Here is a 12,589-nt window from a genome sequence, read left to right as displayed (position 1 = left end):
ATTCACAATAAAGGCTTTGCAGCTAGCATGTGGGACAGTACACACATCTCTAAAATGCTCTGTCCAGGGATTCAACTCAGCAACCACTCACCGAGCGTTGGCTCTGCTCTCAGGGCCACTGGGCGTCTGCTAACTAAGAAGGAGACTTTGCAGACAAGGGGCAAAGGGACATAACTAACTGCACGACAGGTCAGCGCACCCTGGGTGCTTCTCCATTCTGTTCTCCAGGCCTGAGAGCATCACAACGTGCCCGGCAGCAGGGAGGAGCAGGGGGTTACATGAGCCAACACGTTTAGGTTAGGAAAAAGTCCTTAAAGGAGATCACTGAGCAGAGAACCCTGAAGGACAGATGGTTCAAGAGGCAGGGACAGAAGAGGAGAAAGGAGGGAAGAAGGGCAGCAGAACAAAGCCCCAGGAGGTGAGTCAGGGTGCATGACCCAAGCGTTTGCTCAGCAGGTAATCACCCCGCCCTGACAGGACCTCCTGCCCCTGCTCACAGGCTGGGTGTTGATGATCAGAGACTCAGAGGGGATTATCTGACCTGTGGCTCAGGCAGCACCCCCATTGCTCTGGGTTCCCCTGAGCAGCTGGTGAGCCAGAGGAATTAAAGCAGATGGACTTACAACCAGGCAAAACTGAGTGACAGCTTTGGTGGGGGAGGAAGTGAAAGGCACTGGCTGAAATTGAGAGTAGGCAACGTATTCAATCGAGACAGCATCAAGGATGATGAGAGGGTCACCGGCTCCTGTCAACCTGCTTGAAAGTCTTTTTGGCTTTCTTTCTAAAATCTATCTTGCATCTGCACATTTCTCTCTACTTGCATTATTGACAGTCCCAGTCTAGACCGAGGCCCCAGCCTCCCTCATCGCGGCTTCTGTAACTGCTTCCCAACAATCTCCAGGGAAACTCATCTCCTTCCAGTCTGTTCTCCACTCAGTCGCCCACGTTCCTTTCCGGAAAGAAATAAGATCATGCTATCCCCACAATTAAAAGTGTCCAACAAACAACTTTCCATTGATTTTGGAATAAAATCTCCCTCTCTCTCTCTTTTTAACCACAATCTACAAAGATCTGGTCCCTGCCCACCCCAGAGCAGTTTCCCCTGACTCCTGCCACCTGCCACCTGCTCTGTCCATGAACATGCCAAGCTCATTCCAGATGCAGGGGCTACACACTGGCTCTGCTCAGATGTCCAGACAGCTGGCTTCTCCTCACCCGTCAACTCTCTCCTCAAAGCATAATCTCTAAGCAACCTTTCCTGACTTCCCTACAGCACAGCCTTCCCCTCAGTCAGTCCCAATGTCTTATTTTCTCGTGACTTTCTGAAATTATCTTGTTTCTTTGTGTATTGTCTATCTTCCCCAATGAGAAGTTTTTAGGAAAGCATCACTGCTTCCTTCATTGGCACTAACAACAGCGCACACAGTGGATGCTCAGGGAATATCTGATGAATGAGTCAGGCCATCAGTGGACGCCACTTCGGACAGCCTCTCTGCCCTTCTTAAGACCTTCGTTTCCTCAACTGTGAAACAGAAACAATACATTCCAAGATTTCTGAATTCTCTTTCTGAGGTCATGTTCTGAGATTTCAAGACAGAGCTTGGCAAACGTTTTCTGCAAACGACCAGACGGTAAATATTTTAGGCTTTGTGGGCCCTATGGCCTCTGTTACGACAATTCATCTTTGCCACTGCAGTGAGAAAGTAGCCAGAGACGACAAGTAACAAGCAGGCATGGCTGCGTTCCAATAAAACGACAGCTACAAACACAGGCGGTGGGGCCGTGGGATGCATTGAGTCTGTGGTCTGTAGTTTACCAGCCCTTGTGCTAAAGGACAGCATTCCCTGCCACTGTCAGCTGGTGGCTGTTTTATTTCCCAAGCCCTCTGTCCCTATTGACACCTCTGGACTTTTCGGCCCATTTCCTCCCTAAACCTGTATTTCCCCTGAAGTTCATGCCATCAGATGACACCACTCACTGGCCCTCCCTGTGGCCGTTCATCTACAGACTCCTTGGACAACGTGGCACCAGGTGCAGGTTCTCTGACCACCCCCATTGCCACTCTTGTCAAAATTCTTTGTCCTTTCAATTCTGTGAACATAGTCCCTCCAGTACCCTGGCCTCTCATCTCCCTACCTTATTCACCTTCAGTGATCTTGTTCTCCACCCGAACTCAGCCACCAGTTCCCATGGTTATACCCTAAACTGCTATTCTCCACGCAGCAGTCAGAGGGTTCCTTTCAAAACACAAGTGAAGTCACTCCTCCACTCAAAACTGTATTGTTTCCCATCTTACTGAGAATGAAAACCAACGTCCTTGCCTTGATCTGGTCCATGTAATCTGGGTCATAGTTAGCTCTCACTCATCTCCTGCCTGTCTCCACCTCTGCCTCTCTCTGCCTGCACTGTCCCCTGTACTGTTCCTCAAACAGGCCTGGCACTCACCTGCCTCAGGGCCTTTGCACCTGCTCTTCTCTACATCTGCAACATTCACTCCTCAGATATCTACTTGGCTTTCTCACTTCCTTCTGATCTGCTTACATAACACCATAACAAAGAGGCCTTCCCTGCTCATCCTGTCTAAAATAGAACCTCCCCAACTCCATCACTCTCCATTCCCCTTACCCTTATTTTTATTTGTAGCACTTGAAACAACCTGACATACACATACATATATATACACATGTTCACACATGTACATACACACACACATACATATATACATGTGTGTGTATATACACACACACACACACACACACACACACACACACACACACATTTTTTAAAATATTCCTCTTTCTGGAATAAGAGTAAGGACTTTGTCTTGTTCTGCTGTATCCTCAGCACCAAGACCACACTATGTAGCACAAAGTAGGTGCTCAATAAACATTTCCTGAATTTGTTGAACCAAATCCTTTTGGAAGCAACTTACCTTCTTTCAGTGCTGCTGCCAGTAATGAGGCTGCCTGGGGAGGCTCCCCGGGGTCTGGTTTAATGAGGAGGTGGGGCTCTAGATGGACGTCCTCAAATCCACTCAGTTCTCCAAGTTCAGCATAGATATGCAGCTTCTCCTCCAAACATGTACAAATCTGTTGGTCTTGGTTACTGAGTATTTCTAAGAAACAGTATTTACCGTAGAAGGTTATCACATGAATACAATATGAAAATTCAAGCTGTAAGATAAAGACGTTGCTAATTAGCAAGCAGTGTGGCCTAACAGGTCAAGTACAAGTTGTTGGTGACTGGAGCTTCCAGCAAATGACTTAACATCTCTGAGCATCCATTGTCTTTTCTGTAAGTCTGTTGTACTCAATAAATGTTCATTTCCTTTCCCATTCCCCTAATTCTAGAAAAACTTGAAAAGCCCATCACTGTTAACTCAGGCTGTTTTCTATTAAGACCAAACATGAAGCTGAGGAATGGAAATTGAGGCGGGACTGCCCGCAATGAGCATTACCCACAAGGGAGAACAATGCAGGGGCCTGGAACCGCTCGGCCTGCAGCCAGTCCTGGTCCAAACCACACATACTGGTTGATGTTTTTGTTTCTCAACATCCAATTTCTTCAACCATCTTCGCCTGCATCCTTTTCCTCTAATTTCGATGTCACAGAATCCTTAGAGCTTAAAGGGACCTTAACCAGCAGTGAATCCAGGGGTTCTCAGTCAGCCTCAAAATCACCAAGGGAGAGTTTAAAATCCTGACGTCTATATCCCAACCCCCTCAGATTCTGGTGAACTGGGTCGGACCCAGGCATCAGAATTTTTAAAGACCTCCCCAAGTGATTCTAATGCCCAGCCAGAGATGAGAATCACTGAGTGCATCTAATTTCCTTACTTTGCAGATTTGGAAATTGAGGACCAGAGCTATTGTGTTCCTTGTCCAAAGTCATACAACCGTGACCTGACAGTACTGAGATCTAAAATCAAACCATCGGACAACAGCGCCAGTGCCCATCTGCACCATACTGCCTGCAGTTACTGTTAGGTTTTATGCAGAATTTTTAAAATATATTTTTAATCACTAAGGAGGAAGGAGGGAGGGAGTCGTTTTATTTGAGCACTTTTAGTGCCAGTATATTTTTTTTTTTTTTGGAAAGGGGTCAGGGTGGGCCTCTGGTGCACAAAATTCATCATTTAGTCATAACGTGCCATTCATGACAGCTGGGCTTTCCCAGCACCCCAGGAGAACCCCACGACCAGGGAGCCGAGGTGCCTGCACTGTACCTTGGCATTGCTGAATTCTGGCCACTCTGGCTTCAGCTTTCCGCCTCTCTTCATCAGACTCGCTTGTCCTTCCCCCTTCCTCTTCTGGGCAACTTGAAAAGACAACAGCAAGAGAGACAACTGAAACCAAATCCAGGTATCTTTAGGTTCATTGGAAAGACATGGGAACTTAGCAGGAGAATTATTTCGAGAAGAAAAATTCAGCATAAAGAGAATTCATCATGCCCCCAACCAAAAGAGTTGGTTTTCTTAAGTGTATAACAGACCTTGCATAATGTAACATAGCTCTCAAGTCAGCCATTTAGGAGGACTCAAATATTCCAACAAACACTCACATACACAAACATACTCACACACACACACACACACCACCAATGCCAGCAGTAGGTACAACTAAAATCAGACATTTTGCTTTCTGCTGCATTTGGGCACTTCTGTTCTTCATGAGGGTAGAATAGAGATACTGGGGCGGGGTGGGGGAGTAGGGTGCCAGGTTGAGTGGGGTGCACTGGAGGTGGAGGAGTTTTATACAGCATCATTCAAGATCTAACTAATCCAATTTCCATTAAGAATGATCACCATCACCCTCACATCCCCATTTATAAAAGATGTCTTTGCACAATGAGAGATAAATTGATGTAGCACACTTAGAGCCACCAATCTAAAAATGTTTATTGAATGATTCTTCAGAATTAGGGACACAGAGACATAAGACATGGTCCTTGCCCTCAAGGAGCTTCCAATCTAACAGACAAACATATATATACATAAACAAGACAACAGCTACAAGCACCAAGTGTGTGCTTTAGAGAGCAGGTGTTAAGGAACTTCAGGTAAGAAAGAGACCACTGGAGCTGAAGAGGTCTTCACCAAGGAGGTGAGCCATGCGCTGCACCAGGATGGGCAGGATTCACACAGGCAGAGGGAGATGGGGGCGTTACAGGCAGCAAAGGTGCAGGTGAGGGGCTACGGCAGGCGGGGGCAGGGGTCAGGGAGTGCACCATCCTGGCTGAGGCTAAGTTTTCATGCAGGGGAGACACAGTTAGAAGGTTTTCCCCAGTGGAGCAAGTCCATTCCCTCAATGATGGATAGAAGGAAGCATTACCTTTCTACTGCCTGTTGGATCCGTCTCATCCAAGTATTTCGTTCCTCCTTGGAATTGGTATGAATTTCATACATCTCAGGACCAGCAGAGGAAGCGCTGATCAGAAACATCCCTCTCTCCTCATTCGCAACTTCTCGAGCAATCAGCTTCTGAAGGGAAATCACTGATGGCTTCTGATCCTACATAAAACAGGACGGGGTGCAGGTGAAGGGGTCTCACAAAATACGGTAGCTAAGGAAAGCAAGAGTGTTAGACAAATCTTTATTTCACTTCAACCTTTTCAGAAGAGCTGTGGAAGTTAGTAAGATCTCCGGCAGAAACAGTATGGTGAAGAGAAGATGGAAAAGGAGGATTATAGAACATCTGTCCTTAAGAATTGGTGATTTAAAAGGACAACTTTTTAAAAGAACAATCAGAACAGCAAGAAAACAATGTCAAAAATGGTGTAGTCAGGGATGGAGGGATTTTTCTAGAAAGGCACAGTTTAGGAAACAGTGTATGAATACTACAAAGAAATGAAGAAGGGTGGAAGGCCTTAAGAGTCCACTGGATTTGGCAGTTAACAGCAACACTGTTTCAACAAGGTGATGGTTACAGACGCCCAAGAGTAGACTGTGAAAATGAAAGAACTGGGGGGGGCAAGACCTCAGACTCCCCAGAACCAACGTCTTCTGCTACTGTGGTACCCAGCACAAGAGCCTAACTCCTACAGCTCTACCTGCAAATGCCTCTTCTTCCCACCAACCAGGCGAGCCCTTGGTGGGCAGATATGGGTCTAATTCATCTTCATATGCCTAACTATATTGCTTTGAAAAAAGTAGGCAACTCGATAAATGTCTGTGGAACTATAGTTGGCATAATTCCATCAGAGAGAAATAGGAAGAAAGTCTAAAATGTGGCATCCGAGCCACAACTGAATCACCTCTTCTACCAGCATTTACTGTGATCCTTCAATGTCCCCTTCCATGCACTGGGGATTCAAAGACGAATAAGACACAGATAACACTGATTTGGGTAGGGAGCTCTAGTCGCAAGAATTGCTAAAAGAATGCCTGCAGGATGAATGGCCTGGGGGCTAAATATGAGGAATCTGCTTTGGTTTGTGGCTTCTACCATTGTTGACAGAGTCGGCCGCAGTGCATGGTTTTGCTTTTCCCTCATGGACTGAGCGACGCCTGTATCCAGAACACGTCGCGCCATCCCTCACTGCTGACTCCTCAGTGCTGATGTCTGCTTTCCCAGCAGGACACGGCTTTACGACATCAGAAGCTGAGTATGAGGATAGGAGCAGAGTATCTCTTCATTCCACCTCCATCCAATTCTTAAGAGCAGCAAAACCAAAAAAAACAACCCATGATGGGACAGACCACTGTTATACCCAGCCCTGCATGCTGTCTCTGCTTATGGCTGGAAAAGCAGCTCTGTGGCAGAGCCACTGGGATGCTGCCCTTTCTAACTTGGGAGAGCCCCCGGGCACTGTAAACATCCCATATTCAATTGCGGATCTGCTATCTAAGATCTTGTCTGCTTTCCTTCTTGCAATGCACAGCTTTAGCTTCCTCAGCTTACAAGGTCCACAGCCCCTGTACAGAAAGAGGCCGAGTAGGTCTGAACTGATTAAAGACATTAACAAGAATAAATTACTTGAACCAGTTGGTTAGTGGTGCAGGAGGAGACAGGTGGGGTCAGATATTTTCAAAATGAAAACTAAGTCAGTGGATAGAAAGTAGCATTAATTAAATTGGGGTTTGGGGAAAAAGCAGCAGATCAACCATCCTGGGTCCATACTCTCCTTTTAAAGCACAGGCGATAGCTGAGCCATCCCTGCCGTCTTTGAGAAGGGGCATGTATCCCCCGTTTACCGCAGTCCTGCCTCTCGATCAGCTGCTTCAGAGCGAGAGTCGGTCCAGCTCACTCACTTACATTTCCTGCCCAGTCCCAGCAGGTGCTGGAGTTGACAACCTCTGCCACAGGGAAAAGGGAAAAGGGACCCGCTGCGTTTAGCCCCACTGTTACACCTTATCCGTTTGCGAGTCCATGAAGTGGCTGATTCTGTCAGTGAGAAGTTCCGTTCGCCATTCCACTGTGACAACAAGACCTTACGGTCACTTCATATTCTCAACGTGTACTTCCACATCTGCATGCTCACTCTGCTTTTTTATTGTTCATTCATTCTGAAATTATCTTCTTTGATATTCAAGAGGTCCTCCTAGACTCAGGACTCCAGGATTTAGTGAACCTGTCTACTTTTTCCTACTCATTTCATAGATTTGGTCCTGCTCCCACTTCCACTGAGTCGTCTTTAAAAACAAGCAAAATTCTTTTATAAAAAAAATCCCCCAACCTCTACTTTCAGCTGCTTAGCTCCTTGGCCACTTCCAAATTCATCATGTCTTCCACAACACAGAGCAAGTTAAGAATTTCCGGCAGAAATTTTTCAAACAGCACAAGGAGCAGAGAATCTCACCTGTGGTGATCAGCATGAAGATAACTTTCTAAAATACTAAGGTGAGAACTAGGAAATCCAGGTATTTGTATACCCCTGGCTAATGCATCAATTCCCTCAAGAGGTTAACCATAAAGTATTTATGATGTGTGGGTTTGTGTCCACTAAATGTCCATGATGCAACTCAAAAGCATTAGACTGAACGGTAGTGTGCATTGGACTCTTCAAGGATAATGCTTTCTCTTTCACTCCTTGACCCCGACAAGGGCTTGGCTGGCCTTTACAAAGGCAGCGATGTTTCAGGCTAACATTGTCAGGAAGATTGGCACCATCTAACTGTGGTCCAGGGCCAAACACGTCCAACCAAGAGGAGCTTAGCTGTGGCTGCCTTCATTCTGGCATTTGCTGGACTGCATTCCCAGTGCCCCACTTAATGGTAAACGTGGTCTACAGGTGGCCCAGAGAAGAAGGAAAGATCCATATTTCAAGCCATACTTTAGGTTGTGCATCACAGCTTGGTCTGAATCCACATGCATGTTGCCCTAGATGACAAAAGAGTTGTCTTTACACTGTGTCTAATTCTTGATCCGTCAGCAGGTCACGTGGCCTATGATAAGTACCACTCAAGACACAGGATTTGTTTCTCTTTCAGGTCTTTCTTTTTGAAGAAACCTTTTTTTCTATAAAAATGTGCTGTACATTTGTTTTCTTTTCCAGCACAGCCCTCACCATGCCACAGGACAAACAAAATGGTCCCACCTTCTCACTTATTTTCTGTGTGTTCTTCCAGAGCACCCACAATTACAGTAGCGACAGGCTGTTGGATGACTCAGTAGGTTGTCATGAAACTTGCAAAGTATACAGTTCAAATGGGTCGGGGCCGTAGGACTGGTTTAAGGCCTCCTGTTGTCCTCTGGGGTAACTTTGTGAAATAACCTCTGAGCTTGACACAACTTGGCATCACTGTGCTGATGAGAGGCAACGCGCTGAACACGGTGAAGACGTCTACTGAGCCAACCTGATGAGCACGGACGCTGCTCCAGTCTCTCCCCCCAGAAGCCATCACTGGGCAGGCACGCTCCTTTGCTTTCTCTGAACAGCGTAACAGAAACTTCTTTAAGCTCTGACTTTGCCAAAACCAGCTGGAATTACAGATGTCTGCTAATGGTACCCAAATATCCTCTCAGTCAATGGATGATAAGCACTAACATTTTAGAGAGCCACCATTAGAGTGCCCACACTGGTACTGCACCTTAGATTCTTTCCTGTAACAGGGCCTGATGCTGACGAGGTGTTAACCGATGACATCTTCCATCTTTAACTGAGTCACTGTGGACCACAAGATGCTGTGTAAAACAAAGCTATAAAATACTGATTTTAGTCCTGGCCCGAGCCTCACTCTTTGCTGGCAATGAGATTAACCTGACACAGTACAAAGGTAAGTGTCAAATGAACAACCTTAGTAATCAGTAGCCATTGTGGAGGAAACAGGAAAGAATCCTCTTTACCCTTCAGGTATCAGGATGGAGTGCCCACGTTTGGCAGAAGGAGCATCATGAATGGGGTTAGCACCCGGTACAGCAGGCACTGTCCCATGGGCACAGAGAGTGAGGTGCCAGAAATGACCTACTGTTCCCAGCATTAACCTTTGAATTGCTGGGAAGTTTGGAGTGGGGCGGGCAGGGAGGGGTTTTCTGGAGGAAAGACCAAGATAGCCAGAGAGCAAAGGGTCACTTATGGGGTTTAGGCAGTGCCTATTCACCAACCAGTACCAAAGTACGCCAATATTTTCACAGATGGTTAAACTGCTGCCTCAGCTGACTGCCAGTCCCGGGTGTGATACATCAACATGTATCATGCTCGGTAAACCCAAGCCGATGCTTGTTCCTGGCCACTGCAATCGCTAGTGATGGGCCTGCACCACAGGCACGATCTTGCCAATGACCAATTAATTCACTAGGAATTTCAGGCATGTTTCAAGGCGATGTGGGATTAAGCCAGTTAAAATATTCATCACCCAGCCATATACTTACAACCACTGCAAAGATGTATTTCTGGTCTTTTTCTTGTAAAAACAGCAGCACATCAGTCAGGAGTAGAGCTAGGACATCTTCAAAGCAAAAAAAAAAAAAAAATCACCCATGTTAATGAAGCACATCACAGTTCAAAAGCCTTTAATTAGATACTTTGATTTCATGTTTAAATAACTTAAATAAACGTATTAAAAATAAAGACTACAACTTAGTCTAACTACAGAACTTCTATTAAAATGCTCATATTATGATAGCTAAAGATGTATTTTATAGACAACTTAGTAGGTAAGCTGTGTTTAAATGTGCGTGTCTGTGTGTCACTACAGGTACAGCTAAATCTTCAGCAAAATTTAATGCTGTAGCTTTTTCAAAATGGAAGAAAAAATACTCAATATGAAAGAAGGTTCTAACAGAATGGAGCAAGCCCTTACCTTTCGGGGAAAAAGTACTTAATTTAAAATGTTCGGGGGCAGCTTCTGCCTTGTTACCTATATACTAATCTGCTGTCTCCTTCCGTCTAAATCTGAGGGAAGTCTGAGATCCTGCACTTCCCTTGCGTACTGTTCACAAGAATCCATCTTCACTGCACCACTGCACATTCTAACACCGTTACCAAGCTGTTCATTCTACAAAATAGACTAAAAGCAAAGCAAAACAAAACAAATAACTTGGAGCGATAGGGTCTACAGACTGTAGGTAATATTTCAGTTGTGGTCAACATTCTGCTTGTGGTGAATATTCGATTGCAACATTGCAAGGTGCTGATCAACAAATCCCATTTCAGTCATCTGTTGCCACCACCACAAAAACTGGATAACCCTCCAATGGAATTCGAGCACCTGGAATTTAACAACCTCTTCCTCTCATTGCTTGCCTCAGGAAGTTACTAAGATGTGTGAGACCCAGGAGACCAGGCCAGTGGTTCTGAAGCCTGATGCACCCTCACCTGGGTGCTGTTAAGCATCCCTCTGCTTGGGCTTCATCCCCACACCAGTAAAAATCAATCGTTGGGAGAAGACTTGAGCATCAGTAAAATTTTTAAGCTCCAAAGGCCATTCTAGGCTTTTAAGTCCAGTGGCCAGGGTTGAGAAAGCCTCGGGCAAGATGCCAGCTTACAGAATCAGCCCTTGATGACTGGAATAAAGTGTTTTAGACTCCAGCCAGAGTGACAGGTAGGGTGGTGCCTGACAGCAAGCAGCACACCAATGTCAGCATGTGTATTTATGCATGATTTTACTCTGCATATTTATGCATTGAATCACCTAGCACTAGAGATGCCGTTCAGAGTTCATTTCTCGCCTTGATGGTCTGAACCCCAGGCTGGCTTGGCACACAACAGACTCTGGGTGTTTCGGCATACCGCCTCATTTTCAACACACCACATCTGCCAGAATACTATTTCCATGCCAACAATGAGCAGAGTTCTCAGTTCCTTTGATTCAAACATCGCAGGCATACAATGCATAGGAAGCCTTCTGCTCGGGGTAGCAAATCCCCTGCAGAGGTTTGTAGCTGGGCCACCTCTGTCTACTGAAGTTCCCAACTCAATCCTACAGGAACCTTTCCTCTCACCCAGGTCTGTGTGTGTGCCTGCATCACTGAACACTTATCTCCTGAAAATCAGTCCTCTGTTAAGTGAATAACATGCGTGAAAGAGGGAGAAACTGGTCTGTGAGAGCCATGGTACCTTTGAAACGACCCGTAGCCGTTTTCCAATAAACAAGGCCATCATACAGCAGGGTCCTCTCTTTACTCATCAGCGTCTGCTTCCTAAACACATGGCCGTTCTTGAGCTTGGTGTATGTCTTGTTTTCGATCTTACTTAGGATCTCAAGCCATTTTTGTTTTTTCTCATATTCGCTGACTTTTAAATCCACGGCTGCAATCATGTCTTTAATTAAGCCAAGAGCTTTGCATAAGTCTTTATGTTCTTCAGTGCTCTCTGCGTGGGAAAAAGAACGAACACTATGCAAATAACCAGAGTGCTAAGGAAGACACTTTTCCTGTAGATTTAACTACAGTTAAATATATCATCCAAACTGCAGAAATCCCAGAACAAAAATACTGGATTAAGTTCAAATAGTCTGTTATCACTCTGAACCCCTCCTCCCCAAAAGGATGGTTGAAAATGTAATAATTAAGGAGATTTACTTATGCAATGCTTCCACTGAAACACTGTAACAGTGCAATGTCTGAGTTCTAGACACCTGTCTGACCTTCTTCCCTAGAGCAGGGAATGTGTTACATCCCAGGTTAGACCTTCCTTCCACCTTCCGGAGACAAGTAATCAAGTAACCCCCACACCAAGTTTCTTAGAACTTACCTGAGCTGGAGTCCTTTCACAAAAGGCAGTTGCAGGGTGATGTGAACAGACCCCAGGCTCACTTGCCTTTCTAGAGTCCTCGCTCCATAAAAACTAATACTCAAAATTGTATTTTACCATTGCATTAGCATAAAGATAAATATTTTAATAATAGACAGTAAAACATTTTTTTCAACCTAAAAAAATGGGACCAAGCTACTGTGCTGAGTCAGCCACACTCACGCCAACAGGGTAGATCATCGATTCCAGCTCTTATTCTTTAAAATACTGGCCATTTCTCTTCTCTCTAGATTAGCTTAAGGAAAATTTTGGAGGAGTTTCTGGAAACAGCCTCCTGGAGCTCCAGATGAAACTAAATTTAGCTATTGTCTATGTCTGATTGAAAAAAAAACTAGTTGATGTTTATTGAGATGAATGGAACTGAAAGGGAGAGTTTCGGGAGGTTAGAAAACGCTAG

The 12,589-nt window shown here is 45.3% G+C and overlaps 1 protein-coding gene across 8 annotated transcripts in view; it reads right to left on the bottom strand.

Annotated features, from left to right (window-relative positions):
- Positions 1-12,589, bottom strand: part of ARHGEF28 (Rho guanine nucleotide exchange factor 28) — a 276,813-nt gene that overhangs the window by 40,691 nt on the left and 223,533 nt on the right. For all 8 annotated transcript variants that reach the window (XM_032474203.1, XM_032474193.1, XM_032474196.1 and 5 more), the window contains 5 exons: positions 11,497-11,751; positions 9,810-9,886; positions 5,331-5,509; positions 4,226-4,317; positions 2,933-3,115 (listed from right to left, as the gene is read on the bottom strand). In XM_032474203.1, coding sequence (XP_032330094.1) covers positions 2,933-3,115; positions 4,226-4,317; positions 5,331-5,509; positions 9,810-9,886; positions 11,497-11,751 — 786 coding nt within the window. The remainder of the gene's footprint in view (positions 1-2,932; positions 3,116-4,225; positions 4,318-5,330; positions 5,510-9,809; positions 9,887-11,496; positions 11,752-12,589) is intronic.

Source organism: Camelus ferus, chromosome 3 (genome assembly GCF_009834535.1).
Source record: "Camelus ferus isolate YT-003-E chromosome 3, BCGSAC_Cfer_1.0, whole genome shotgun sequence".
Lineage (NCBI taxonomy): Eukaryota > Metazoa > Chordata > Mammalia > Artiodactyla > Camelidae > Camelus > Camelus ferus.
Note: the sequence above shows the minus strand (reverse complement) of the source record. Positions and strands in the feature narration are given on the sequence as shown.